General features: G+C 35.0%; 1 protein-coding gene across 3 annotated transcripts in view; it reads left to right on the top strand.

Moving 5' to 3' along the window:
* Vcan (versican) overlaps positions 1-26,375 on the top strand; it is a 98,634-nt gene that overhangs the window by 28,181 nt on the left and 44,078 nt on the right. For 2 of the 3 annotated variants that reach the window (XM_070031145.1, XM_070031143.1), the window contains exons 6-7: positions 5,097-5,390; positions 11,006-13,918. In XM_070031145.1, the coding sequence (XP_069887246.1) occupies positions 5,097-5,390; positions 11,006-13,918 (3,207 nt within the window). The remainder of the gene's footprint in view (positions 1-5,096; positions 5,391-11,005; positions 13,919-26,375) is intronic. The other variant, XM_070031144.1, reaches the window with a different exon arrangement.

Below are 26,375 nucleotides of genomic sequence, written 5' to 3'. Positions count from 1 at the left end.
GTGAGGAAAATGAACAATTATTGTCCACATTGGGCTGAGTCTTATAGCAGCTAGTGGTCAAATTCACTTTTCTTAGTATTTCTGATGATGTTAATTTCCATGGTTAAGATGAATTTTATTTGTGGAGGCTCATCAGATAGTAGGGTCTCATTTTTCTTTTACAATAGTCCTAGAGAATTGATAGAACAGGAATAACCAAAGCTTTAGAAGCATTTAGCTTACAAATCGGAAAAAATGTGAATTAAGGTATTGTGAATATGTTTCCTATTTGAATATGAAAATTGTCCTCTGTTCTGCATCATATTCTGTATGTAAACTGATATGCATGTAGGTATATACTTATGAATTCACTTTTTAGTCTAAGTAACACAGCCTTTCATGTACTAAAAAGGTAGTTTGTATATTTCCTGACCTATTATTCCATATCCTTCATTGGAAAATAATGAAATATGCTCTCCTAGGTAGATAACTATGCTCTAAATCTATGCTCTAGTTACAAAATTGTTAACTATCCTATCAACAATAAGGCTTCTCTTGGGAACTTAATAGTAGACTTCTTTTAAAACTATAAATCCAGAATTATCTTAAATTGTTTAGATAAAACTACCCAGTAGTGGAGACATAACACAACCTTGTCTCATGCTAATAAAGTAGTCTTTCTCTCACAGAAAGTTGTGAATTCTTCTTCTAAGTCAACCTGAGGTAAGAATTTTTCCCTACACCCATGCCTGCAGGATACCTTCAGGAAGGCTGAGAGTGTAGCTCAAATGGTTGCTTGCCTAGCATATAGGAGACCTGGCTTCAGTTCCTCAGCAATAACATCTACAACAATGAAACACACACACACACACACACACACACACACACACACACACACACACACACACACACACACACACACACACAAAATCATAGTAGGAGTTTACACAGCTGGACCAGCTTATCAAGTTCAAAAAAAAAAAAAGTATACTAAGTTGCTTTGCCGGACTCTTCTTGTTTGCAGTAATCAACCGTTTTCTCTTTTGCCTTCTTCCTTTGGTTCTTGATTTGTCTTTGCTTCTGAACATTCAATCTATCTTTTGATATATCCTCATATGACCGTTTTTTAAAATCAAGTCTGGATTTACATGTACATAATGTTTTGGATTTAATTTCTGTCAAATTTCATTCTATTGTTTTATAGCTTAGACCATCTAATTTGACTGTTAAATAATTTTTGACTATAACAAACTAAAAATCATTAACATAAGTAAATAAATAAAAACTTTTAAGCATCTTGAATTCTCATCTCACTATCAGAGTATTCAATGTTTACTGTGAAATCCACTTTTCTATGAAGTTTGGGACCAAAAGACAGGCTCTCATGTCTTATTTTGGGGGAGAAAGCCTCCTACTTTTTACAAATATGAGCTCCTTCTGTGTTTGGCTTAAATCTCTTTCTTAGACCCTTGATCAGGGATCCCTGTTCTGCCCTATCCTCCTGTCTGATCATCTGCTGTTTTTGACACGATTCTAGGAGGCAGCTTGCTTCCCCAACACTTGAGTTTATATTCTTCTGCTTTAATTCTATATGGTAACCAGGTCCACTCATTCTACATCTGTCTTGAGCAGGTTACACAGAGTTTGTAAGAAACCCAATGCTAAGTTATGCTAGCTGTAAATCAGTTAAGAACACATTTTTTTTTGGGGGGGGAACAAGGGGGGTTGGTCGTGTGGCCTGAACTCTGGGCCTGGGTGCTGTCCTTTAGGTCTTCAGCTCAGTAGCACTCTATCACTTGAGCCACAGTGCCATTTCTGGCTTTTTTCTGCTTATGTGGTGCTGAGGAATCAAACGCAAGGCCTCATTTTCATGCAAGGCAAGCACTTTACCACTGAACCACCTTCCCAGCCCAAGAGCACATATTTTTATAGCAATGTTTCACAAACTATTCTATGAAACATAATCATGTACAGATACCCTGGCCTTTATATTTTAGGTTTGGTACATAGATTAGACATATAGCATTATCACATTTGCCATGGATTGGGAGTTAACGCTAAGAAACTAAGATAATTCTATAGTCTAGAATAGCTACCATATTTTGAAAGTCTTGAGGTGAGTAATGTTCATCCTATACAATTATAATTTAGACAGGTTAGAAAATTAACTTCAGCACAGTTAAATATTTTTTATTTTGTCATTATTCTAAAACAAAACAATAATTATGCTACATGTGATGAATGATGAATCCTTTCAAATCCCAACTTAACATAAATTCCGCTGATCCAGTTGAATAGTTTCCATCCAAGTTAGATGAAACCCAATGTTGATGTCTCAGTATATTTCCTAAAATTTTATTTGCAATGATTCCTGTAAATGAAATCATATAAATGAAAAGAAAAGTAAGCAGTCTTGAGACCACAAAAGTTAATCAAAGTAGGAAAATAATTATTCTTTGGGTATCAATGAGAGAAAGTGGTAATTGTATTCTCCAAAAATATGTTAAATATTTGATATTTGACATTCATGTTTGATAAGAATTTCTTCATGAAAAGCTCTGTAAGAAGGCTTCCATTGATTTAATCATAACAACTGAACTCCTTTTTAACCTGCCACATTCTACTGAAATCTTTTCTCTTTTAGTGCCCTCAAACTTGCAAAGTCAATCACTTTTTCTCATTAGCCTTCTAGTCTGGGCTTGTTTCAATATGTTAATGTTCTTCAACAGATGAATTAGTGGTATACCTTAGAAAAGCTTTACTCAGTTAGGTCATTTTTCTTTCCCTTGCTCTAGCTGGCTGTTTACTCTTAATCTATACTTTGTACACACACAATCTAGTTTGTAGTTGGTACAACAGCAGTTTGCCTTAAAATACAAGTGTTGAGCAATGCAAGAAATTTAGGGACTTAGACTGATATTCCAGCTGTAACAATAGATAGAGCTACATCTTCTAATTTTGAAGCACATGTATTAGCAGGCTGCCTTCTTTCACACTTGCATTACATTCACGATTAAGGCAAGTGTGACACTAAGATGAATAAGACAACTCAGTGATGTCATTTCTTTATCTGCCTTTGTCTGTATTGCTTTTTTTTGTCCATATTGCTTTGAGCCTAGTCCAAAGGCAAGATAAATGCCTGGTTCCAGCAGTAGTAGCAGTTAGCTTTATGTGAAAATGGGAAAAATGACCCTGATTCTTAATAAGAATTGTTACTTAACAAATATTATAAGATAGGTATTCAAATGTTTTTGCTTTCATGCAATTGTTTCTAACATATTTATAAGATGATTTCTTTGTTGCTTTGTATGTCCCTCCCCCACGGTATAACCTCTGCTTTCACTGTATTTGATGTTGGTATAATTTGTGGAGGGGAAGGGAAAAAACAAATTGTTTAAACAGGGATACAGGTGGACCCATTGCAACAATGAGATGTACAAATTGTTATGTTGAAAAACGAACTTTACAACTTTGGTGGGGGGAGGGAGAGAGAGGGGGAGAAGGAGATGGGAAGGGAGGGGAAGGGGAAACAAAGGAAGAGGCAACAATGCTTGATAAGAAATGTACTCATTATCTTGCCCCTCTGTATGTAATATATATAATTGTAACCCCTCTGTATGGTATTTTCACAATAAAAAAATAAATAAATAAAGCTACCAGCACAAAAAACACCCCCCAAAACCAAATATTATTGAATATACACTATGCAATAGAATTTTCAGCTTTTAAAATTTATTAGAGACCAAGACATACACTCATTGTATATTACACTCATTGCTCTTCATCTTAAATAATTGCTTATTATGTCTGGCTTGAGTCTGGTGACATTCCAAATCATGAGCGCTTTTTGTGTCCCTCTTTTCTAATATATCACAGTATCAGAGATTGGATTCTGTGAGATGGAAAAAAAACCCACAACTGCTACAATAATAGGCTATCCATATTTTCTTGTATTCTTCTGGCACTTGCCCTATTTGCTTAGGTGTCTTCTAGTGCTTCTCTGTCTTTCAGCCACTTACGCTCATATGGGAAAAACATCATTTTTATTTAGAAAATGGTTATACTAGTTACCCAAATAATAGAGTAATTTTCCAATCTTTGAAGTTTCCAGCATATTCTATTGTAGCATTTTAACTAATAATGAAGAGTCATTCTGCTAACTGGATCTGGTGATCATAAAAAAAAATAAGTAAATGTGTTGCCTTAGCTTGTTAATCAATTAGCACATGGAACAGTCTCACAGACCTAGCTAGATCCCCTTGATAGACTTACAGTGTTTGTGAAAATTAGAAAAAAGCACCCTTTCTGGACAGACAAATTCCAAAGTGAAATCTCTGTGGGCAGAGCAAGTAGAACATTTCCTCCCCAAGGGTTTGACTTTCTTGAGCTGAGTGGGAGCTATGTTGGCATTCTCCACTCCAGCTTCCCTCCCCCTTCCTCAATGATCTTGTGCTGCTTTGTGGCCACCACCCCAGCACCTACATAACCATCAGGTAGCCTGAACTCGGGACAGGAAGGAAGGGAACAACAGCATTCCATAGTGCTTCTATTCTTTCTTTTTGAATCAAACTCTTGCAGATTTTCTTACTTAAGCCATTTGGTTGAATTCATCTTCATAGCAAAGATACTCGGGAAGGAGGGTCAGAGAATTAGATATTAGGATACACAAAGTGAAGCAAGGTTGGTGTAAGTTCAATACAGGGCTTTCTTTTTCAGCATAAAATTTTACACAGCATATTACAGATTCTTTCATTGAAATGGAAAAGTCATTCCCTGGACAATAACTGAAGAGTTATTGCAAAAGATGTGCTCATTTTAAAGACTTGATTGCAATTTTATTGTTAAATGACTACTTTTGTAACATATATACACACAAACATGTGTGTTTGTATGCCTATCTTCTGAGACACATACACACACACACACACACACATATAATAAAACTATTCAGATGTGCTATTTTGTTATATTTTATGAAAGTAACCATAATATTTTTAGCTTTTACAATATCATAAATTGCTACTTTATAATACCAAAAATAGAAAAAAAGATTTCACATGTTTGTCAGAACAAGAAAGGAGTGAATTATAAAAGTCTTTCCTCTCTTCTTATTCAAGGCGATGTGTTCCATATCACCATTCCCAATAAATTCACCTTTGAGGAGGCTGCAGAAGCGTGTGAAGACCAGGATGCTCGGCTCGCAACGGTTGGGGAACTCCAGGCTGCTTGGAGAAACGGCTATGACCAGTGTGATTATGGGTGGCTTCTGGATGCCAGCGTGCGTCACCCTGTGACTGTGGCCAGGGCCCAGTGTGGAGGTGGTCTACTTGGGGTGAGAACCCTGTATCGTTTTGAGAACCAGACAGGCTTTCCTCCCCCTGATAGCAGATTTGATGCCTACTGCTTTAAACGTAAGTGTTTGATATCATTTTAAAAATTACAGATTATAAAAGTACTTCAAAGACATGCGTGGATGGCCAAGTAGACATTGGAATGGATTCCATATCTTGTAGTGTTGTGCACAGAAGGTGAACAGTTCCTTGATTTTCAAAAGTGAGCAAATCGAATGGCAATAAGGTTAGTTCAGACAACAAGGCAATGAATTTCTAGTAGGGATGAGGCAATTTCAGATTAAGCTCTTAACTGCCCTGTTGCACCCAGGACGACTGAATATTTTATATTATTACAGTTTTTAGAAGCAAATTGATAGTTGGTATGATTATACTGAGGCCAACAGTGGCTGCATTTAATCCTTGAAATCTCTTTATTTGGTCTTTGTTTTATATTGTTCTTTTTTTTCTTTGAGCAAGCAGAAAATTTAAATTTTAATCATTCAGGTAAGTACTTGGAGCTGATATGCTTCGATCCTACCTAGATGCCCAATACTTACCTAAAAATAATCAAGCTATTTTATGTAATGATTAATTCTATATTGAAGTAATGGAAGTATATTCTCTCTACAACAGGTAACATAAATAGGCTTTCTTTAATTTGAGTTTATTGTTTAAAATTAGTCTTAAGTACCATTTTTCATCATTTGTGGTAAATCATTTTTGTACAATTTTTTTTATAAAAGTCTGTGTAAACCATGAAAAAACTTAAAAATTTAGTTCTTTTTTTTTGCCATTCCTGGGGCTTAAATTCAGGGCCTGGGCTCTGTCCCTGAGCCTCTCTTTCTCAAGGTTAGTGCTCTACCACTTGAGCCACAACACCACTTCTGGCTTCTTCTGGTTATGTGCTACTCAGGAATACATCCCAGGACTTCATGCAGGAGCTCAACCACTAAACCACATTTACAGGCCCAAGTTCTATTTTTTAAATTTATTTAAATATATAGAATTTGGAAGAATAGATGATGGTGATGATGATGATGATGATGATGATGATTTTGTCCATCTGGGGCTTGAACTTGGAGCCTTGATGATGTCTCTGAGGTATTTTACTCAAGGCTAGGAATCTACCACTTGAGACACAGCTCCACTTCTTGCTTTTTGTGATAACTGGAGAAAAAGTATCAGACTTTTCCTTCCTGGGATGGCTTCGAATTGTCATCCTCAAATCTCAAATCTCAGCCTCCTGAGTAGTTAGGATTATAAGTGTGAGCCACTGGCATAGATCCTTATTTTGAGTTTTATCTACCTAAGAAGATGGAGTCCAGATTTTTGTTTATGTTTTTCATCCTAAGACAGCTGGTATTATCTTTAAAATGCATTTACCATTGAAGAGGTTAAAATATTTATACACTTAGTTTTCCTTAATGCACAATGCCAAGAGCTTCTTCAAATTTCAAATTCATTTTCCAAGGATTTTTTATGCATTTTAATTTTTTATGAGTGCATACTAATTGTATAAAGAGTTCTTGTTGTGATATCATACATGTATACAATGTGCTATGATCAAATTTATCCTATTATTATTTCTTGTCCTTGTCCTCCTATTTTTAAAGTTTTAATAGATTTCATTCTATTTTCATATATACACATGAAGTACTTTAATCATTTAATATGTTTTTGAAGATTTTGGAAATTCTCAAAATGCTTTGGCTAATGTCATCATAATGGTGACTGAATTCTGCACAATAAAGTTTATAAGACTTGTGGCCTCAACCACGGTTCAAAAGTACTTTGGTGATGTAAGCTACCTGTTAGGATAGAAATGGATTCTTGACTTTATCAAATACAGAAAGTACTTTAAAGCCATTTGGTGACTGAATATTCCAAAGCTTACTTGATTATTATTATTATGATCATTTTCTTATAACAATTCACTGCATAGTACTTTTAAAATAAGTAATATTAACTTTGGTTAGAATCCATTCTTGTCAAATGGAGAGTTGAAAAATGGGTAAGTAAATGTCTGTGAAATCTGTTTAACTTAATGAAAGTTGTGCATTTAAAATTTTTCTTTGACCTCAGAATTAGGCAAATTCTGTGAAAGTTATATGTACAGGACTTTCTGTAGCTTATATCAAATGTCTCCAAGTGTAAGTGAACCAAAAAATTCAAGACTCATAACCTCACATTGATTTATTGTTATTAGTGATCTCCAAGAAAGAAATGATTCCTAGAAAACACATTCTAATATTTGATGACCATCACTCACACATGTGTTTTAATAATTATGTCAGAGATTGAATATTAGAGTGTGAGCCCATTTTTTTTCAAGTTAGTGACTAGAATCTAAAGAACCAGTTCTGTAAAACACAATTGTTCAATTGTCCCTTAGCATTTTCATATTGAAATAATTTCCTTGTGTGAAAATTTAAATTTCTAAATTTCTAATGAGCTAAAAAAAATCTTACTTTCATCTTCCCAGCTTTTCATGTCCCTCTGTTAGATTAGTTTTGAACTAAAATTGGTGGTTTAGAGCAGGCTAAATTAGTTCTCACAATTTTGTATGCTATCCTATATATTTACATTTAAAATTGGTCTGACCTTCTAATCTATGGTAACATGTTTACTTTTATTTTTTTGCTTTGCCCTAAATCATAGTAGCTATTAGAGGTCAAACTAATCCTTCCATAATTTGCATTTCAAAAATATGCCCTGTCTATTGAACTTGAATCAGTACTCAATCACTCATAAAACTTAAAAAAATTCAAATTCTAATCTCACTGTTACAATTTAGACATGTCCTTCAACCGTGAACTTATTGAATATCACTTCATTTGTGATTTCTTCCCATTCTCACACTTACTTGTGTATCAAATTTAGTATCAAAGAACCATTTTACAATCCATCCTTCTCTCCATAATGTAGAGAGTATGTAATGTACTGCTAATAGGGTTTTATATTGTATTACAAAAATCTGCCTCCTGTCTCATAACTGAAGCATGGAGAAGATAGCTCATAGGACATAAAATGCTGTTAAGTAAAGTGATGTAAAACATCTGTGTGCTGGACAGCTGCAAAGGTTGGAAGGGAGATTTTTGTGGGAAAAGAAACATACTAATTTTTGTTGGCTTCAGCAATAATCAAGTTGAAGGAACACTGGTAGTTTTCCAAGACCAAAACATCTCCATATGAATGTGTCTTCTGAAAGGACACTTAGAATAATAGAATTGTGTTTTCATCTTTTTAATAGTAACACAGTGGTATTTATTCTTAAGATATCTCTTCGTGGATATTGGTGCTTTAAAAATATTTCCTTTTTGGGAATGGCTGAAGCAAATGGCATAGATGATCCGATATACTGAACTATGATCGAAATCAGCTGTTAGGTTGACAAAAAAGCCACCCAACCCCAAAAGGAAGTCTGAGGTTTTTCCATTCCAAGTCATTGAATTAATTAACTTAATTGTAAGCAGACTCTTAAACAGAGCTCTAAAATGATTGAGAGCCTCTTTTTTTTCTTTACTGAAAACAAAAATCACATAAATCTGCCTTTGTAAGGCAGATGCTCTGAGACATGTTCCTATCACTGTACTATGTAATAAGGCTCAAGGAAAGCAACAGCAAGCTGAACAGTAATAATTGACAATGACATATGTTTAGTTTTAAAATCTGAGTTGATTTTAAAAACACTACAAAAATATTTTCATAGTGTTTTAGAGACTTGCTTGTAGAAAGCTTGTGTTAGAACATGTGGATACTAGCTTTGTATGCTCTTTGTTTGGTTCTACTGCATATCACCTTCTTTAAAGTTAATTTTATCAGCCAAGGAAATATGCAGAGAGAAAAGGTAAAATTAGCTTTTGGTTGTTTTTAATAGTAAAATGGTTAACTTTTCTCTAATGTGTAGTTTTATGAGTTTATATTATGTTTCCATGGGAACTTTCCCTGTACATATTTTATGCTATTTCCCTAAAGAATGCAGTTATAAGAGAAACATGAAATTTGGCAGTTAAATGAGGTAACGGTTATGGAATCTCAGAGGTTAGAGAATAGAATTAAGAGAAAAATAGTTCTTGGATCTTTAACTTGTCCATGTCAATCAAAGTAGATCAATGCTTCTTTCAAAAAATGAACGCAGAAAGTTTTTTTTTCTTTTATAAATAAAGAGGAAAAAGTTATTTAACACATGCTTAAAGACTCCAATTCTTTTTCTGGTTAAATTTTGTTAAGATAAAAAAGGATAAATAGTGAAAAGCTTTAAGGTAGTTTTAAATGTAACATAAATAACCATCAAGTTTTTGTTATAAAATTGATGAGTTTAGACTATAAAAATGGTCTGGGAACTGGTGACAGCTCTTAACAGCACATGCTAGTGGTCCAGCATCCAGGAAAAAAATAAAACAATCAGAAATTGTTATTGCCTTATTCCAATTTTCAATGAAATCACATCATTTTATCATTAAGGTTTTTTTTTTGACAAAGCAGGTGAAGCCAACATGTATCCAATTTTATGTTCTTGGGGATATAGAATCTACAAGTACTAAAGTTGTATCATCAAGATCTGGCATTATCTGTTACTACAACTAGTTTTAAGCTGCAACTTAAGCTGAAACTATGGCTTTCCTCAAAACAGTTCCTTTGGCATTCAGCGACAACTTGTTTTTTATTTTTTCTTACTAAAGAACAATTTTATATGAAAAACCCAATCTTTATCACTTAGTGGTTACAGCACTGTCACTTTTAAATACAGTTTGAGTTTCTATAAACAGACTAGGCATTATCTATAAATCTGGAGTCATTATAATACAGTATTTTATAATGATAGCCTGAATCCACTCTTTCTGATGATGCTCTACGTTTCTCAAGTGGTTTGTAATTATAGATCTAAAATATGTCACGTGGGTACTCAGCTTCTGTACATTTGCATTTCATACTAATGTCAGACTAGAACTAATACCCTGTACAGATATGAACATGGTGTGGAAAACACAGAACCATGGTTGAACCACAGCAACTGCTAGCCAGACTCTGCCAGATATATTTTATAACTTCAATTAGAGACTAGTCAACACATGTGAAAGGAAGAATCAAGTGAAGAATAATATCAAGATGTTTAATGTCTTGTTTGGATGGAAGTCTCCACCTGATGGACAATGTAGTGGTTTATATGTAACTCATTTCCATTTGAAGTGACTTTTTTTTGTTTTGCATTCTGAAATACTCTCTTTCTCTTGGGACACTGGAGTTTGAGAAGGAAGAGCTATGTGGAGAAAACTAGCAGCAGGGTACAGTACCAAGAATAATAATATCAATTTTTATTAGGCCTCTTGTTGCTGCTGTACTTTTTGATAAAGTGTCTAGTATATCCCATTTCCATACTAATAATTTTTGGACTTCTTGCCTTAAAATGACATACTATTCATTTTTTCCTTAACGGAGAGCAGTCATTCATATCTATGGCTAAAAGCAATCATGACTCCTACCAGATAAAATAATTTACCAATTTGTGACTAGCAAACCATCAATTAACTGTTTAGGGTTTATTCAAGTATTCATTTTAGATTCTTTTCTACCCAAAACAATTTTGGTTCACCTGATAATACACAGGACATGCAGCAACACTAAACAAACACGGGGCATACAGCTTTTTATCAATGACTTGTCTAATCGACTCTTTGAAATTATTTTTCTAGCAAAACAGAATATATCAGAGGCTACAACCACCGAAATGAATATCCTCATAGAAACAGCAGCGGCCAGTTTATCCAAAGAACCACAAATGGTACTCGACAGAACCACACCAATCATCCCTTTCACTACCAAATTACCTATCATTACTGCAACGTTCCCTCCTGCAGGAAATATAGTTAATTTTGAACAAAAATCCACAGTTCAATCACAGGCTGTCACAGACAGATTAATCACTAAATCACCCACGCCTGCCTGGAATATGAAGAAGCCTTGGGATATGGACAACTCCTTACCATCTGTTTCAAGACCACATGAAAAGCCAGACACATCTGACATTGAGGAAGAAGTACTCAGAAGCACCACTAATATCTTCCACCATGCTACTGATGCATGGGATGCTGTCACAGAAGATACACAAACACAAGATTCTGTTACTCAGGCTGAACAAATAGAAGTGGGGCCTTTAGTAACATCTATAGAGAATTCAAAGTACATTCCTTCCAAGGAATTGTCCATAACGGAAACACCATTAGTAACTGAAAAGAAAACCATAAGCATGACTCCTGAATTGGTGACCACAAGTGACTATGGATTCACCTTGGGAGAAGATGATAGTGAAGACCGAACACTTACAAGTAGATCTGGTCAGAGCACTTGGGTCTTCAGTCAAATACCAGAAGTCATTACTGTATCAAAGTCCTCAGAAGATACCACTGCCTCTCAGCTGGAAGATCTGGAGTCCATGATGGCATCCACAGTTGTTTCACCTATAACTGTGCCTGACAAATATGGATCCTCCACAGACAGTGGAGAAGAAAAACAAACAAATGGTAAGGCAACTAAAGAGTTTTTTGACAAGTTTTTATCTACTACACCTTTTGAACCACAACATCTTACAGAAGTAGACTTGTTTCCATATTCTGGTGATTCAATGTTAGTAGAAGGAACACCCACAGCTATTCATCCCTCACTACAAGCAGAAATAACACAAGGAAAAGAAATAACCACAACACCAAGACCAGAGGGGAGAACAGACACTTACACAGATGATGGAATGCAAGAAAAGGTGACCAAAGATTCACTGACACATAAACCAGAAGAGGAGGATTTCTCTGGAATGAAGGTCTCTACACCTTCTTTTGAGCAAGTTGATTTTACAGAACCTTCCCCAACACTGACAACAGTGAAACTAAGAGCCATGCCAACAGAAGCAAGAGATGTGGAGGAAGTCACCACAGCTCATAGATTAGAAGCAGATGACTTTCAAGATACTATAAAGTATGATGAAGATATCACAACAGCCCATTTGACCCGCAGTACTTTTGTGGAGGTGGTCACTGTCTCAAAGTGGTCATGGGAAGAAACTAATGCAACGTCAAAGCCCTTAGATGCCACAGAAGATGCAGGTGGCCCCAAATTACCCCCCATCTTCCTCACAACTATCGGAGTGAATGGAAAGGATGAAGAAGCCCCAAGTTTCACAGAAGAAGGAAGAGATCAAGTTGCTTTTATTCCAGATAGTACTCCATCAACATTGGAAAAGTTGACTGAGAAAGACTTCACTTTGGGGAAATTCACAGTTCAAGATCAGCCAACTCCATCTGTTGGCACTGCAGAGATGTCAACTCTGAGACAGTCTACAACTGAAGGAAGAGTTCTCCCTGCTACAAGCACAGAAGGTCAGTTTGTTCATGTGACACTGGAAGAAAGTGGTTTGGGTGAAGGAGAAGACATAGATGTCGCCAAACCACTATTTACTCTGCCTCCAATTACACACACCTCAGAGGCAGAAGATTTGGCATTTGTTAATGATAGTAGCACTCAGGAGCCTACTCCTCATGTGGCTACTTCCCATACCATTCCTTTTTCTGTAATTCCCAAGACAGAATGGGGAGTAGCTTCTGTTACACCAGAAGGCGAAGTTCTAGGTGAACCTTCCCAAGACATACAAGTCATTGATCAGATTCACCTAGAAGCAACTATGTCTTCTGAAACATTGAGAACAACCACAGAAATCACACAGGCAACCAGTCAGGATGAATTCATTTGGAAAGAGCAAACCACCAGGAAACCAGTGCCTCCTCTCAGTTCTACTGCAAGCAGGCCAAGAGAGGCAACACCATTCGATGAGGAAGAGGGTAATGGATCAGCATATACAGTCTTTGAAGATAGTTTGGTGACAGCTTCTGACAGAGTCTCTGTTTTAGAACCAACTTCGGTTGGAAAAATTGAAGATGGTCTGGCATACTCACCTGGTGCAATCACTGAGCACAAAGCAGAGACAGATGAGATGGTAACACTAACATCGAGCATCAAGCCAAAAGAAGTTGTAAGTCCAGAAGCTGAAGGGAGTAGTTCAACAGAGTTTGTGTCACCTTTGAGTCCTTTCAGCACTCACGTCACCGAGCTGGTCAGGGAAACCACCACCGAGGAAGGAGAGAAAACATCCCTGGATGACATTGAGGCAGGCTCAGGATTATTTGAAAAGCACCAAACCACAGAACTTTCAAAATTTTCAACTCTTAAGACCACAGTTACAAGTGATATCATAGCCACTTTCGGTTCAATAGACAGACTTCACCCAACTTCAGCGTTGGAACTGCCTTCAGCACCCACTGAGAAGCCACCTCTCATTGACTGGGAACCCATTGAGAAAAGCACCCTTGACACAGTACTTATTACAGACACAACATCCCAGGTCCCTCCCCCCACCCTCACTGATACTACAACTAAGACAATAGAAACTGGCATTGATAAAGAGTATTATTCGACTTCAAAGACTTCTGCTACCCAACCAACAAGAATACCCACCTTGGAAAGCGAAGAGGCATTTTCCACTCCACAGCCCTCAGAAGGGACAAAATTCCACCATGACATAAATGTTTATATTATTGAGGTCAGAGAAAACAAGACAGGTAAGTCTTTGCTTTCAAGGCAATCAACATTTTATCTTGAACGTTACTTTTGGAAAAAAAAATCAACGTACCAAATGATGTCATTAAAAGATAACTGGAGTGTCAAAAATGTATTAGTTTCATAGATTTGTACAAGAGCTTGAAGAATATAGAATTTGGAAAAATGTTAGGTATGATTTTTGTGTTAAAAGCCATCAGGAGCCCTGCTTTGTCATCTAATATCACCAAATCATCACTGTTACATCACCTCAGAGCATTCAGAATGAAGTGTTTTAATTTCAGTGTCTTTCCATACATTACTACTCAAATGTAGCACTAGACTGTGTTAACATTCCATTGGTCTGTAACTATTAACCTTTAGTTCTTACCATGTGAACAGCTAAAATGATTTCCCAATATCCCTAGGTCTGACAGAAAGACATCTAAAGGTTTGCTTTGTTTTGTTTTTCTTTCAATGTTTTGCTGGTTTATTATATAAACTTGGGGGATGGGTAATAGGTTTCTAGTTTGAATGCTTTTCTAAATCAAGTTCAGCATATTTTAAGCTTATTGTGTTTGTTTCCTGTTATTTTAATGTACCTTTAACCCTTTAGAATAAATACTATCAAGCTTACTTTTAAGGATTGCTATAATTTATTGTATTGGATAGAATTTCAGAAGGTAGATATGTCATCAATACCTTTATTTGTTTTGTGATTTAGCTGCTTCATCTCTAGAAATGCTTATGGTTCCTATTTCTTTCAAATATCATAAGTCTTTGTCAGAGTTCTTGAAAATTCTTTCTTTATATTGTAATACTTTCAATTGCCATTATCCAACATGACTAATTCTTGTCTAATTTTCAATTTGGTAGGCTGAGTTGAGAATATAAATCACATACAGTTCAATGGATTTGTTCTGGTTTGTATGTCTCTTGTAACTTAAGATCACTGATTTCAGTAGGATGCCCTATTCTAATTTTAATATAAAAATCAGAAATACATACTTTTCCTTGTCATGGCTCTGAAAAGACAGACTGCAAAGATGACTTTTAGCAAGATTACTCTTACACTTGGAATATGTACACTCTATAGGGAAGGAGTCGTTGTCTGAAGATTGATATCATCCTTAATTAGAACAATCAGGATTGCATGTGTTAAAAACAACCATGCAGCTTCATTGTCAAGCCAGGTGGCGTCCAGTGTTGTTGATGGATACTTCATGGCTTTTATAAGCTTCTGTTATCCTGAATTTTCCTAGTGTAAAAGTTTGTGTGTGGCAGTTAATAGCATAGAGAGAACATATCTGTGAGAATCAAAGCAAATCTTTATTTCCTGGTGTACTTTAAAGTGACTAGGATTGAAGCATGATTTCTTAGTAAGCTGTTTCATGGAAATGGTAGCATTCTACTCTTCTATATTTCTTTCCATTTTCCAAAACTGCGGAAGGAAAATGGAGGATATGACAAGATATAGGAGTGGGTGTTGCTGTTATCAGAATTTTTTAAAATGACAGAAAAAAGTAACAGTGGGAGAGAAAGCACATTAATATGTAAGGAAGTAAATTACTAACACAACTTAATTTGATAATTTTGAAAATACTTTAAATATATAGTGTCTTTTTCTCAATAATATCAGTCAGTTATGTGTGTGTATACACATTAGTATACATATATACTAAGAAGAAATCCAATAATATAAAATAGTAAAAGATTCTGATTGTAACAACTTTTTTTTTTGTTTGTTTGTTTGTTTTTTGGTCGGCTGTGGGGCTTGAACTCTGGGCCTGAGTGCTGTCACTCAGCTCTTCAGCTCAAGGCAAGTGCTCTACCACTTGAGCTACAGCGCCACTTCTGGCTTTCTGGTGGTTTTATTGGAGATAGGAGTCTCAAGGTCTCTCCTGCCCGGGCTGGCTTTGAACTGCGATCCTCAGATCTCAGCCTTCTGAGTAGCTAGGATTACAGGCGTGAGCCACCAGCGCCAGGCTGTAACAACTTTTATAAATGGGAAACTGGGTTAAGGTTAGGATTATTAAAATGCAATAGAAAAAAATAAAAGATATTCCTAGAAGAGATAGAAGTCATCAGGAGAGGAAAAACACCTCAACAAAACTAAAAACTAAGTTATAATTGGTTGCACAAGGGAAGATCTGAGCAACCTAATATTGAATCAATTGATAAAAAAGTAGATGTTTGTATGCAAGTTGTGAATGTAATGGCACTAAAAATGGGAAAGTTGGTGTTTTCATTTTTTCACATTTAACAGATGGGTCCGTGCTTTGCTTGCTCCCAAGCTAGTTTTATTATGTGTTGATAATATTGAATCAATTGATAAAAAAGTAGATGTTTGTATGCAAGTTGTGAATGTAATGGCACTAAAATTTGGAAAGTTGGTGTTTTCATTTTTTCACATTTAACAGATGGGTCCGTGCTTTGCTTGCTCCCAAGCTAGTTTTATTATGTGTTGATAATACTTACACAGAAAATCTTATGGAATACTTGGTCACTCCATCAGGCAGAACTCCAGTGGGGAAGGAATGCAAATATGGAGATGTCTAATTATCATCTTGGGATTTCTTGTTCTCTATATATACTCTTCTTAAGATTAGCAATATTATATATTGTCTTCATAAGACAATGAGGTTTACTCCAGCCAGCTGCTCACTTACACTGCTCCTATTTGTTTTCCAAGAGAAATTTAATTTTCTAACATCAAAACTTTAGGAAGAAAAAAATCGTTAAAGCAGATGTTCAGGTAATGAGTTATAAGGCAGGTGTATATTATGAGTAAGGAAAAATGTATGTGTTCTTGGAAAAACTGATCTTTTTATGTTTTCAAAGTAGACAATCTTTGGTGCATGTGTGACCTTGTGTGAATCTATTCACTACATTACAATTGGTCTTTACTATGTACATTGCGTATTCAAATAAGCAAACAAGCCACTCCATGCTATGCTTAACCAAGGCATTCATAATTTTTGCTATGCTCAGCAAGTCGTATAACTCCTGATTTCTTTTTTCTCTTCAAAATACTATTAAACAAAACATGCTACCCATGACATGCTTATGTTATATTTGCTCAAACGAATCTTAATAGCAGTTTAAAGTTCTGTTGCTAGAGGGTAACTGTAGTTAGCAGTTAAAAAACCTGAAGGAATTTTTCAGCTCATAAAAATTTTATGAGCTGAAAAATGCTACAGGGTGTGATTAACAATGGTTTAGGGGATCCTGAAAACTTGACTCCTGTCTATTTCAAGAGTAATTTGCACACCTGCATTTCAAAAGATGATTGAAAGGGTTTCTTTGTGAAAATGTGTAAAGGCTACAGGGTTTGAAGGCATAGGAAGAGTTTCTCCAGTTCTAGATTTTTTTTTTAAGAGCACTACAACTTAATCATCTCAAATGGTCTGAATTAATAAATAGAACTGTTTATGTTTTCAAAATTGGATGTGTTAGCATCTTCAAGTCAAAGAAGTATTTGAAAATACATAGTTATCAAATACCAACATCATGCAAATGCTCATAGTAAGAATCTTTATATAGCTTCTTATTTTTCACATTTACAAGTTCATATGAGCTGCCAGGTCAGGCCTGTTAGATGACTTGTTAGATTCTTTTAGATTTTTTAAATATAAAATTTGGAATCTATCTATGTATAAGACAAGTATAAACGCAATATTTAACTACATGATATGTAGATTAACCTAATGAAAAAATTCAACTTAATGCTGTTACAGGCTAATTAGATTTCAAGAAGGATGATGTTTGATCCCTTAAATTAGAATTTTTTTGCTTTGTTTCCTTATGGAGAATTATTTTATCTAATTGTTCACATAATTCAGAAATAACTTCCATCTCATTAGTTTTTTCTACTTTTTTCTACTTTGAGAAAAAAATATATCTGGCCAAAGATTTATTTTCTTACTATCGTAGTGTTAGGGAGAAGGTAAAGAGTAAGAGACCATGTCTCTGAAAGAGACAAATATTTGAGAAATACCAGTGGGTTTGGGTTTTCCTTTGTTTCTTTTTGATGCCTGATTACTGTCCCCAGGCTATTTTGCTCAAGGCTAGAGCTCTATTACTTGAACCTTAGCTCTCTACTTCTGTCATTTCCCTGGTTAATTTGAGATAAGAGTCTCAAGGACTTTAGATCTGGGGCTGGCTTTGGATCTTGATCCTCAGATCTTAGCTTCCTGAGTAGTTTTGATTACAGGTGTGAACCACTAGTGCCTGGCTGCATATACCTGTTTTTATAATCACAGTCATTGTTGGATTCACTAATGTTCATAATCTAATTTTTAAAATAACATTTTATAGAATTTCAGATAATTTTTTAAAATTTTTATCCTAAAGGTGAACAGAGGGATTACAGCTACCTAAGTCCAGTAATGAGTTCATTTCTTTTTTTCATAATTTTTATTGTACAGACACTGTAGAGAGGAGTTACATTCACATGAGTAAGGTAATGAGTATGTTTCTTATTGAGCATTGTTACCCCCTCCTTTGTTCTTCCCCTAGTATAATTAAATAGGAAAGTTACTTTGAGATTAAAAAAATATTGGATCAGATTCTATTATTTGAACAACATCATACTAAAAACCTCTGTATCCTGCAAGGGAAGCTGTGTTTGACAACACAGAGGGAGTTGCTTGTAAACCCCACTTTCTGGGAATATCACTCTTAACCTCCTGTAGTAGTTTCTAGAATAATGAATAATAATGCAGTTTTAGACCCACAACTGAAAAAGAGATTGTATCATCTAGGTAATTTTAAAAACACCTGAATATATTGAGTTTTTAAAAGGAAACTTTTAAAATTGGGTTGTTATCACTACCTTTCACTGTAATGTTACACATTTATTTTTAGATAGCTTTCTGTATGGTATTGAACAAATCCAATTAAGGAAATGCATTTTCAATCTTATTGATATCTATGTGTTACTAGTGAGTGTATAGGTGCATTTCCAAGTGTCACATGTATGTATAGAACTAAAGTATCATCAAGTTCACATTTCTAGTTCACATTTCTAGCTCTGTATTGTCACACTACTTTTTTTCTATGTTCTCACTGAACCTCAGAGATAAACTGTGAGACAACTAAGGAGTACAGATGAGAAAAGTGCTATGGATCTGATTTTATTGGTCATATCAGTAGCTTGTTCCTCTTTGGAGCAATTTTTCAATAAAGCCATTCTCCATGAAAATAGGAACACGAATCCCTTCCTTATTGGCCTAGGTGCTACCCTAGCCTTTAATTTCTGAAAGATCATACAATCTGGAATGTTTTGTTAGCCCAATGACCTTAATGAAGTAATCAAACAATTTGAAGTGTTTTCTTTGGCAGTTGAGGTTTAACAACAAAAGAGGTGTTTCGTGGATTCTTATTTTCTTCCTAAATCACAGGAGTGCATTCTAAAACTGACACTTGCAATTACAACTTCACCATTACCAAAACCACCATGGAGTTAGGGATATTATGCAAGGACAAATACAATTTAATAACTATTTACATCTATCTTGAGAGAGATGCACATATCATCTCTAATCAGAGTATAGTCAATCAAGAATTAGCTTCAGGTAAAGCTATAACATGCCCAGTGATTTGGTTTAAGGAGGGGGAAAAAAGAAATATAAACCATAGGCTCTGCTCTGAAGCTTTGAAATACATATTATAGAGTTAGTCTTAACCTAATCAAATATAATTGTCATACAGAAACGTATAATTATACATTATGTAATGTGATAAGACAATGAATTACAGACTATGTCAGCAAAGTAGGAATCAATGAAAGGAGGAAGTGAAAGAATACTTTGCAAGAAGGAAGAGACTTAAACCCATCCTTGTTGGAAGGGTAACTTAAAAACAAACCACTGAGAGCCAGTTAGTTGCCTATTGCTTCCCAACCTAGGCCCAATGGGCCTATAGGCCCAATGGGCCTAATGAACTTCAAGGATAGATAACTGTTTTTCTAAATGAGGCTGTGAGAGCAGAGAAGACATGCTTACCTCAGAAGCTCAATTCTGAGAATTTACCCAGAACTCTACTTGCAGAAAACAGAAGTATGCAGTCAAGTTCCTTAGGAAGAAATATTCTCACTTTTTTTTAAAATACTGCAATGATTCTTACATTCTTAAAATGATAGCATCTTTTTCAGACGTGTGTTTGACTTTGCAAAAGATATTGCCAAACGGTATTGCAGCTTAGAATTATAGACTTCCAAAGTTATGAGTGCTTACATACCCAAAGGTTTATAACCTCTTAATGGAAGTGAAGTCATAAAGAGGACAGAGCAGGACCTCTAAATTGGGAAATCTGGAGTCTGGCTTTGTTTTTGCTTGTCTGCATTGTGAACCTAAAAGTTTCTTAAATTTGTCAGGATTTTAAAATTTAAACTAGAAGATGAATACAATGGTTTTTTCTTATACAGAATATCCTGTTAACTTTGAGCTGTACTCTTTCTTCAAATCATAGAAGAAACAAAATGAGATTTATGAATGTATATTCATATATTATGTATATATATATATGTGCAAGAGTAGATCTACATATATTTTTTGTTGTTGTTTGCTTGTTTTGCCACTCCTGGGGCTTGAACTCAGGATCTGGGTGCTGTTCCTGAGCCTCTTTGTACTCAAGGCTATACACTCACTAGTAACACATAGATATCAATAAGATTGAAAATGCATTTCCTTAAATGGATTTGTTCAATACCATACAGAAAGCTATCTAAAAATAAATGTGTAACATTACAGTGAAAGGTAGTGATAACAACCCAATTTTAAAAGTTTCCTGAGTAGCTAGGATTACAGGCGTGAGCCACCAGTGCCCGGCAGCATTATTATTTTTTATTTGTTTAGTGTTGAATACATTACTAAATCTCCATGGTTATAACATTAAGATTATGGAATGATATTGAAACCTTACAACATTCTGTGAAGAAGGGCTGTGCTTGAGTGCTTTCCATATGTCAATTGCTGTGCTAAGCATGTCACACATTTAATGTATTCTATGTGACTCAAGTACCAAATATAGCACTTGGCATATGGGAACTACTTAGTAATAATCTTTCAATGATAAGAATTATTTTTGATAAATTTCTAGATATAAGAAATTTGTATCATGTTTAAATAGGTAAAAATCATAAAATTCAATTTATAGAGGCCAAATATAACTTGGTGGTTGCATGATAAATGAACATATTGAAATTGTTGCATGAACATATTAAAATGATTCCTCCATGGTTCATGTTAATTTAGCATGATGCATTTTGAATGCCTAGCTGAAGAATGCACAACTCTCACTCCAAGTTTAAGTATTGTATTGAGTCTATTGTAAGACCTGAGAATGGAACCTATTAGCTTTCTTTTTCACATGTGAAGACTGGACTTATGATTTGACAACTACCAACTAAAGTCTTTTGATTCTTTTCACAAAAACAATCTTTTCCCCCAAATTCTTTATAAATGTCTCCAGTTATGAGGCCTAGCCTCGTCAAGCATATTCATAGAATGCATGGACATTCCCCGCTGTGTTTTTGTTGTTGTCAAGGAAACCTCCATGTCTCTACACAGGATTACATTCTTCTTTCTTTGAACTGCTCCTCAATGTTTCATTGGTGAAATGAATAGAAAGACATGTGCACAAATCTAGATAATATTCAGAACATTTTGAAGGAAAAGGCAAACTAAGGGGAGAGGTCAGCAGGGGTGAAAAGAGCAATAGGTTAAGAGAAAAGGGAGAAAATGGTTTTGGAGTTTTTGAGTTTTCATTTTAATTAAGTAAAGCTGTAATTTTTAGGTTTTTAAAAAGACATTGCCTAATTTTGTCAGTTTAGTAAATTTATGGCATTGTTTCTCAATGAGGCCAGTTATAAAAAATAGCTGTTATGAAATTATTTCACTTGCAGAAACGTTCCAAGATTTCTTGGTGGGGTATGATAATGATGTGCTTTGGTGAAAACTGGGGTATTTTCTTCATTTGCATAAAGTATTTTTATTTTTCACAATGTCATTGGTTTCAGAGGAAATATAATCTTTTGTACTAGGGCATTACATTTTATTGCACTTTTGAATATTTTTATCTTTAAGTTGTTGTACGAAGGAGTTAGCATTCACCAAAGCAGTTTATGAATACTGTGTACCTTGATCACTATAATTCTTTTCAACATTCTTGCCCACTGCTCCCAACCCACCTCTTCTTCCCTTTCATATCTTAATTTTAGGTTATCTATCCAATATTTTTGCCTTTCAATAAAGCAGCTTATGTGTACAGTGTATCTTGATCTAAGAGGGATTTCCAGTTCTTTTTAAAGTATGAATCAAGTGTGAAGCGTGTCTATTGGCAGGAAGAGTGTGTAATTATTTTTAGTGAAAGATTTAATCCTTTGAAGAAAAACAGTATGGTGAACCTTCTAATTACTTGTAAATGATCAGAAGACTATATACAGTATTTCCCTATAAATTATTTAAAGTTAAACAGGAGATTAAACCAGGAAAATTACTTGATCAAGTGACTGTATTACCCATGTTGTGGGAGTAGGCATGAAAAGATGAGCGCAGAAATTCAATTTGCAGATAGTCAAGGTAAGCTTTTAATAATAAAAGTGGTACTTCTACTATAATGTAGTGTATTCCTAGACATATAAATGATCACATGTACTTTTCTCCTTCTCATCTTTGAAAAATTAAAACCTCAAAAGCATCTTGCTAAAGTAAGTTAACAATTCCCTGAGATATGAGGAATACAATAGTTTAAAGTGACTCTGAAGTCATTCAAAGCATGCCTAAGTACTTAATGCTTGTGATTACACATGAGTGTAAAAAATCTGGGTATAATACAAGACTTCAAATTTTCATACATAGAGATTCTGAAATACAATTTAATGTTTCTCTAATGCCAAAGATGAGATAATATAAGGGACTAAAAGGAACTAACTGTATACTTGTTTGTAAGAAATATTTGTGCTACTTTAAAAGATTTTTAAAGGCTGGGAGCCAATGGCTCACGCCTGCAATCCTAGCTACTCAGGAGGCTGAGATCCGAGGATCACGGTTCAAAGCCAGCACCGGCAGGAAAGACTGTGAGACTCCTATCTCAATAAACCACCAGAAAACTGGAAGTGTACTGTAGTTCAAGTGGTTGAGTGCTCGTCTTGAGCTGAAAAGCTGAGGGACAACACCCAGGCCCAAAGTTCAAGCTCCACAACTGACAATAAAATAAAATAAAATAACAATAAATAAATAAAAGATTTTAATTATTCTTCATTCCTCTAACCAAACTCTCCCCCCCCACCTCCATCCCTCTTTCTCGCTCTGTGTACCAAATGCTTGGACAATGCACAATGTTATAGTACTAAAGTGAAAGCTGTAGTAAAAGGAGAGACTTATAGTTGGGTTTTATTTGCTCTATTTTTAATCTTTTCCGAGGAAACTTTTTTTTGTTGGTTGTGGGGCTTGAACTCTGGACCTGGGCGCTGTCCCTGCGCTCTTCAGCTCAAGGAGAGCGCTCTACCACTTGAGCCACAGCGCCACTTCCATCTTTCTGGTGGTTTATTGGAGATAAAAGTCTCAGGGACTTTCCTGCCCGGGCTGGCTTTGAACCATGATCCTCAGATCTCAGTCTCCTGAGAAACTAGGATTACAGATGTGAGCCACCGGCACCTGGTTCAAAGGAAACTTTTATAAATCAAAATTACTTTTTTTCATACAGCTGCTTCTTTCACTTTTTTTTTTTCAACAGTCGCCTGAAAGTCCTCTAATTACTTAAATATGCTCTCTAGCAAATCCGTCCACTCTTGGAAGTTATAAAACCCCCTAAGCCTTTTCTATAAGCAAGAAGATAGTGATGTCTCCTTAAGTATATACTTAGGCTAAGATGACTGTATCTAAACACACCTTGTTTAGATACAGCATTATTGGAAGCTTGTCTGAAGTTAAAGAAAGTATGTTTTTCATTTATTATCTCAGTAACACTCCACCTTTTAACATGTGAGACTATTTAAAACTCTCATTGTTTATATACATATATATCCATTCTTATATGCATTCTTAGTTGAGAAATATGAGTTCCTTGATCTCTACATGAAGGCTGTCAGTATAAGATAGCATACTTGCCTGGTATTCCACATGGATAAAGGCTGGCAGAGCTAGCAGGAAAATATGGGTCATATAATTCAGTATTGATCTCCCTTTTTTGTCTCTGGGAAGGTCATATATTAGTATAAATATCACATGATGTTCAATCCTTAAAGTAAATAAGGATGTAGAAACATGTTAAAAAATTTGGGGCATGAATTTGTATTTTGATTATGAAGTCAGTCTTTTTTTTACAGCAACACATACTGAGTTGGTACTATATGGTGCTAATTTTTATTTTTATATATTTATGTGCATGCATGCGTGCGTGTGTGGGGGGGGGTGTCTGTGTGTCTGTCTGTCTGTCTGAGGCAGGGTCTTGCTTTGTTGCTCAGGCTTGGCCTGGGAAATCCTCTTGCTCCCGCCTACAAGCTGGGTTTAGGGTGCCCGCCTGTACTATCACACTTCGTTAGTAGCCCCCAAATTAGAAAATTTTGAGCATTCAAGATTTTGAGTCTGGTTAAAATTCATGTAAGTTGGTTTTCTTTGTTTACTAAGATGTTAGATAGTTCTGGTTATTGAATCTGTGTGTCTGATAATTCAGACTTCTTTAAATTCCGCAAATATTTCCCAAGCACTGGAGTATGACTATCTCTTATATTTTTGAAATAAGGTCTTTTTTTGTCACATACTAAAACAAATTCCTTTAAACAAAACATGATCTATCTATCTATCTATCTATCTATCTATCTATCTATCTATCTATCTATCTATCTATCTATCTATCTATGTTAGTGGAGTGGTATAATTTATATTTAATTAAAATTAAAAGCTCTGTAATTCAAACTGTAAAGTTCCCCCAGGAGAATGTGAATTTTAACTAGTGTCCTATGCATCAGAGCAACTGTGTTTTGTGTCTAGTAAGAGTATGAGTGGGAGACTTGTGCTATGTCTACAAAACTCAGCCATGAAGTACTTAAAAATAGTTGTGAATAGTTTGAGGTCAGCTAGCAATAAAGCTTTGTGTGAAATGCCATTAAAAAACCCCTATTAACTATAGTAGTAGTATATTCAAGTCAAGCTGTTAAAATATATTTATATAAACAGAAAAGATTATACATGTGCTCTATAGAGTTCTGTGGTTTGACTCTTGAAACCAAATAAAAGTTATATTATCCTTAGAGTGAAATTTTAAAATAGAGCACTCTTTTATAAGGACTTGTTCATCTAAGAGCTTGGAATGTCAATAGGTCTGTTCACTTGCTCTGTTACTCTGAAATAGAGCAGATTGCCATTTTGGAATGAGACATAATTTTCACAATAGCGCAGGTGTCAGTCTGACCATATATTACAAAGAAGCTTTTCTGGTTTACAATAATTACAGCTATTATAATTCTTTAATAATATGTGTGGTTGGTGGGGGTGGTTACAGGAAAGGAAGATGGAAAGGTAATTTCAGAGGATGAATAAACAAAAAGGACCAACTAGGATTTGGTGATCTGTAAGAGATTATTGATGGGAATTTGGGAAAGAATTTACTGACCTAAATATACAACTAATAGATTTTATACCCTGCCTCCTCTTGCCATGAAATGTTAAGTGTAAGGAAAAAAAAACTAGATATGCTAGCAGAATAAGATAGAGATGCAAAGGTAGAGAGTCTGTTGGCAAAAAAAAAATAGTGACTTAAAAGTCCCAAGTAATTACCTCATATCTCACCTTCCAACCAATATTGAGAAACTCTATGAGAACATTTGAAACTTGAGACAATATAAACAATGAGTTTTACTGGACTAATTGTGAGAATTCTCCTTTTAGAAGGAGAAAAAAATGTTTTTACTCTCATTTTGCATTTTTGTTTTGTTTAAGGCTCTTACAACACATTTTTCTAGAGATCTGCTGTATAACATGAGGATGATAGTTGGCATATTTGCACTAGGGGTTTATTTTTGTTAAATAGAATTTAGCTACTCTTTTTACAGAAATCTAATCACATCCACATACAATCATAGATATTTGTGTGGTTCCCTGTGATAACCACCTTACTATCCTATTATAAGCCTCAAATAGATAATAACATTTGTCAAAACTAGCATTTGTCAATGTGCATGTTGTTATTTATAGATTTTATTCTCAATCACTCTTTATTACTAACAGTGCTAACTGTTCTTTGAGTCATTATGGCAAAATGAAAAACAGAATGGAATTGATTGATATATTCTTGTTTTCTACTATTCAGAAAGGAAGTCAGATTCAACACTTGGGAGTGAGGTGAATAACTAATTGTAACCTAAAAATTAATTATGGATGATTTGCATTACATACACTCAACACGTTTCTCCTTGAAAGAGTGAGAAAATAATGTAATCAGTCCATTTCTCTAACTTAATACCAAAATATTTATTTT

This window comes from Dipodomys merriami, unplaced genomic scaffold (assembly GCF_024711535.1).
Source record: "Dipodomys merriami isolate MVZ:Mamm:240054 unplaced genomic scaffold, mDipMer1.0.p SCAF_20, whole genome shotgun sequence".
NCBI classification, from domain to species: Eukaryota; Metazoa; Chordata; class Mammalia; order Rodentia; family Heteromyidae; genus Dipodomys; species Dipodomys merriami.
This window is presented reverse-complemented; position numbering and strand designations above follow the sequence as displayed.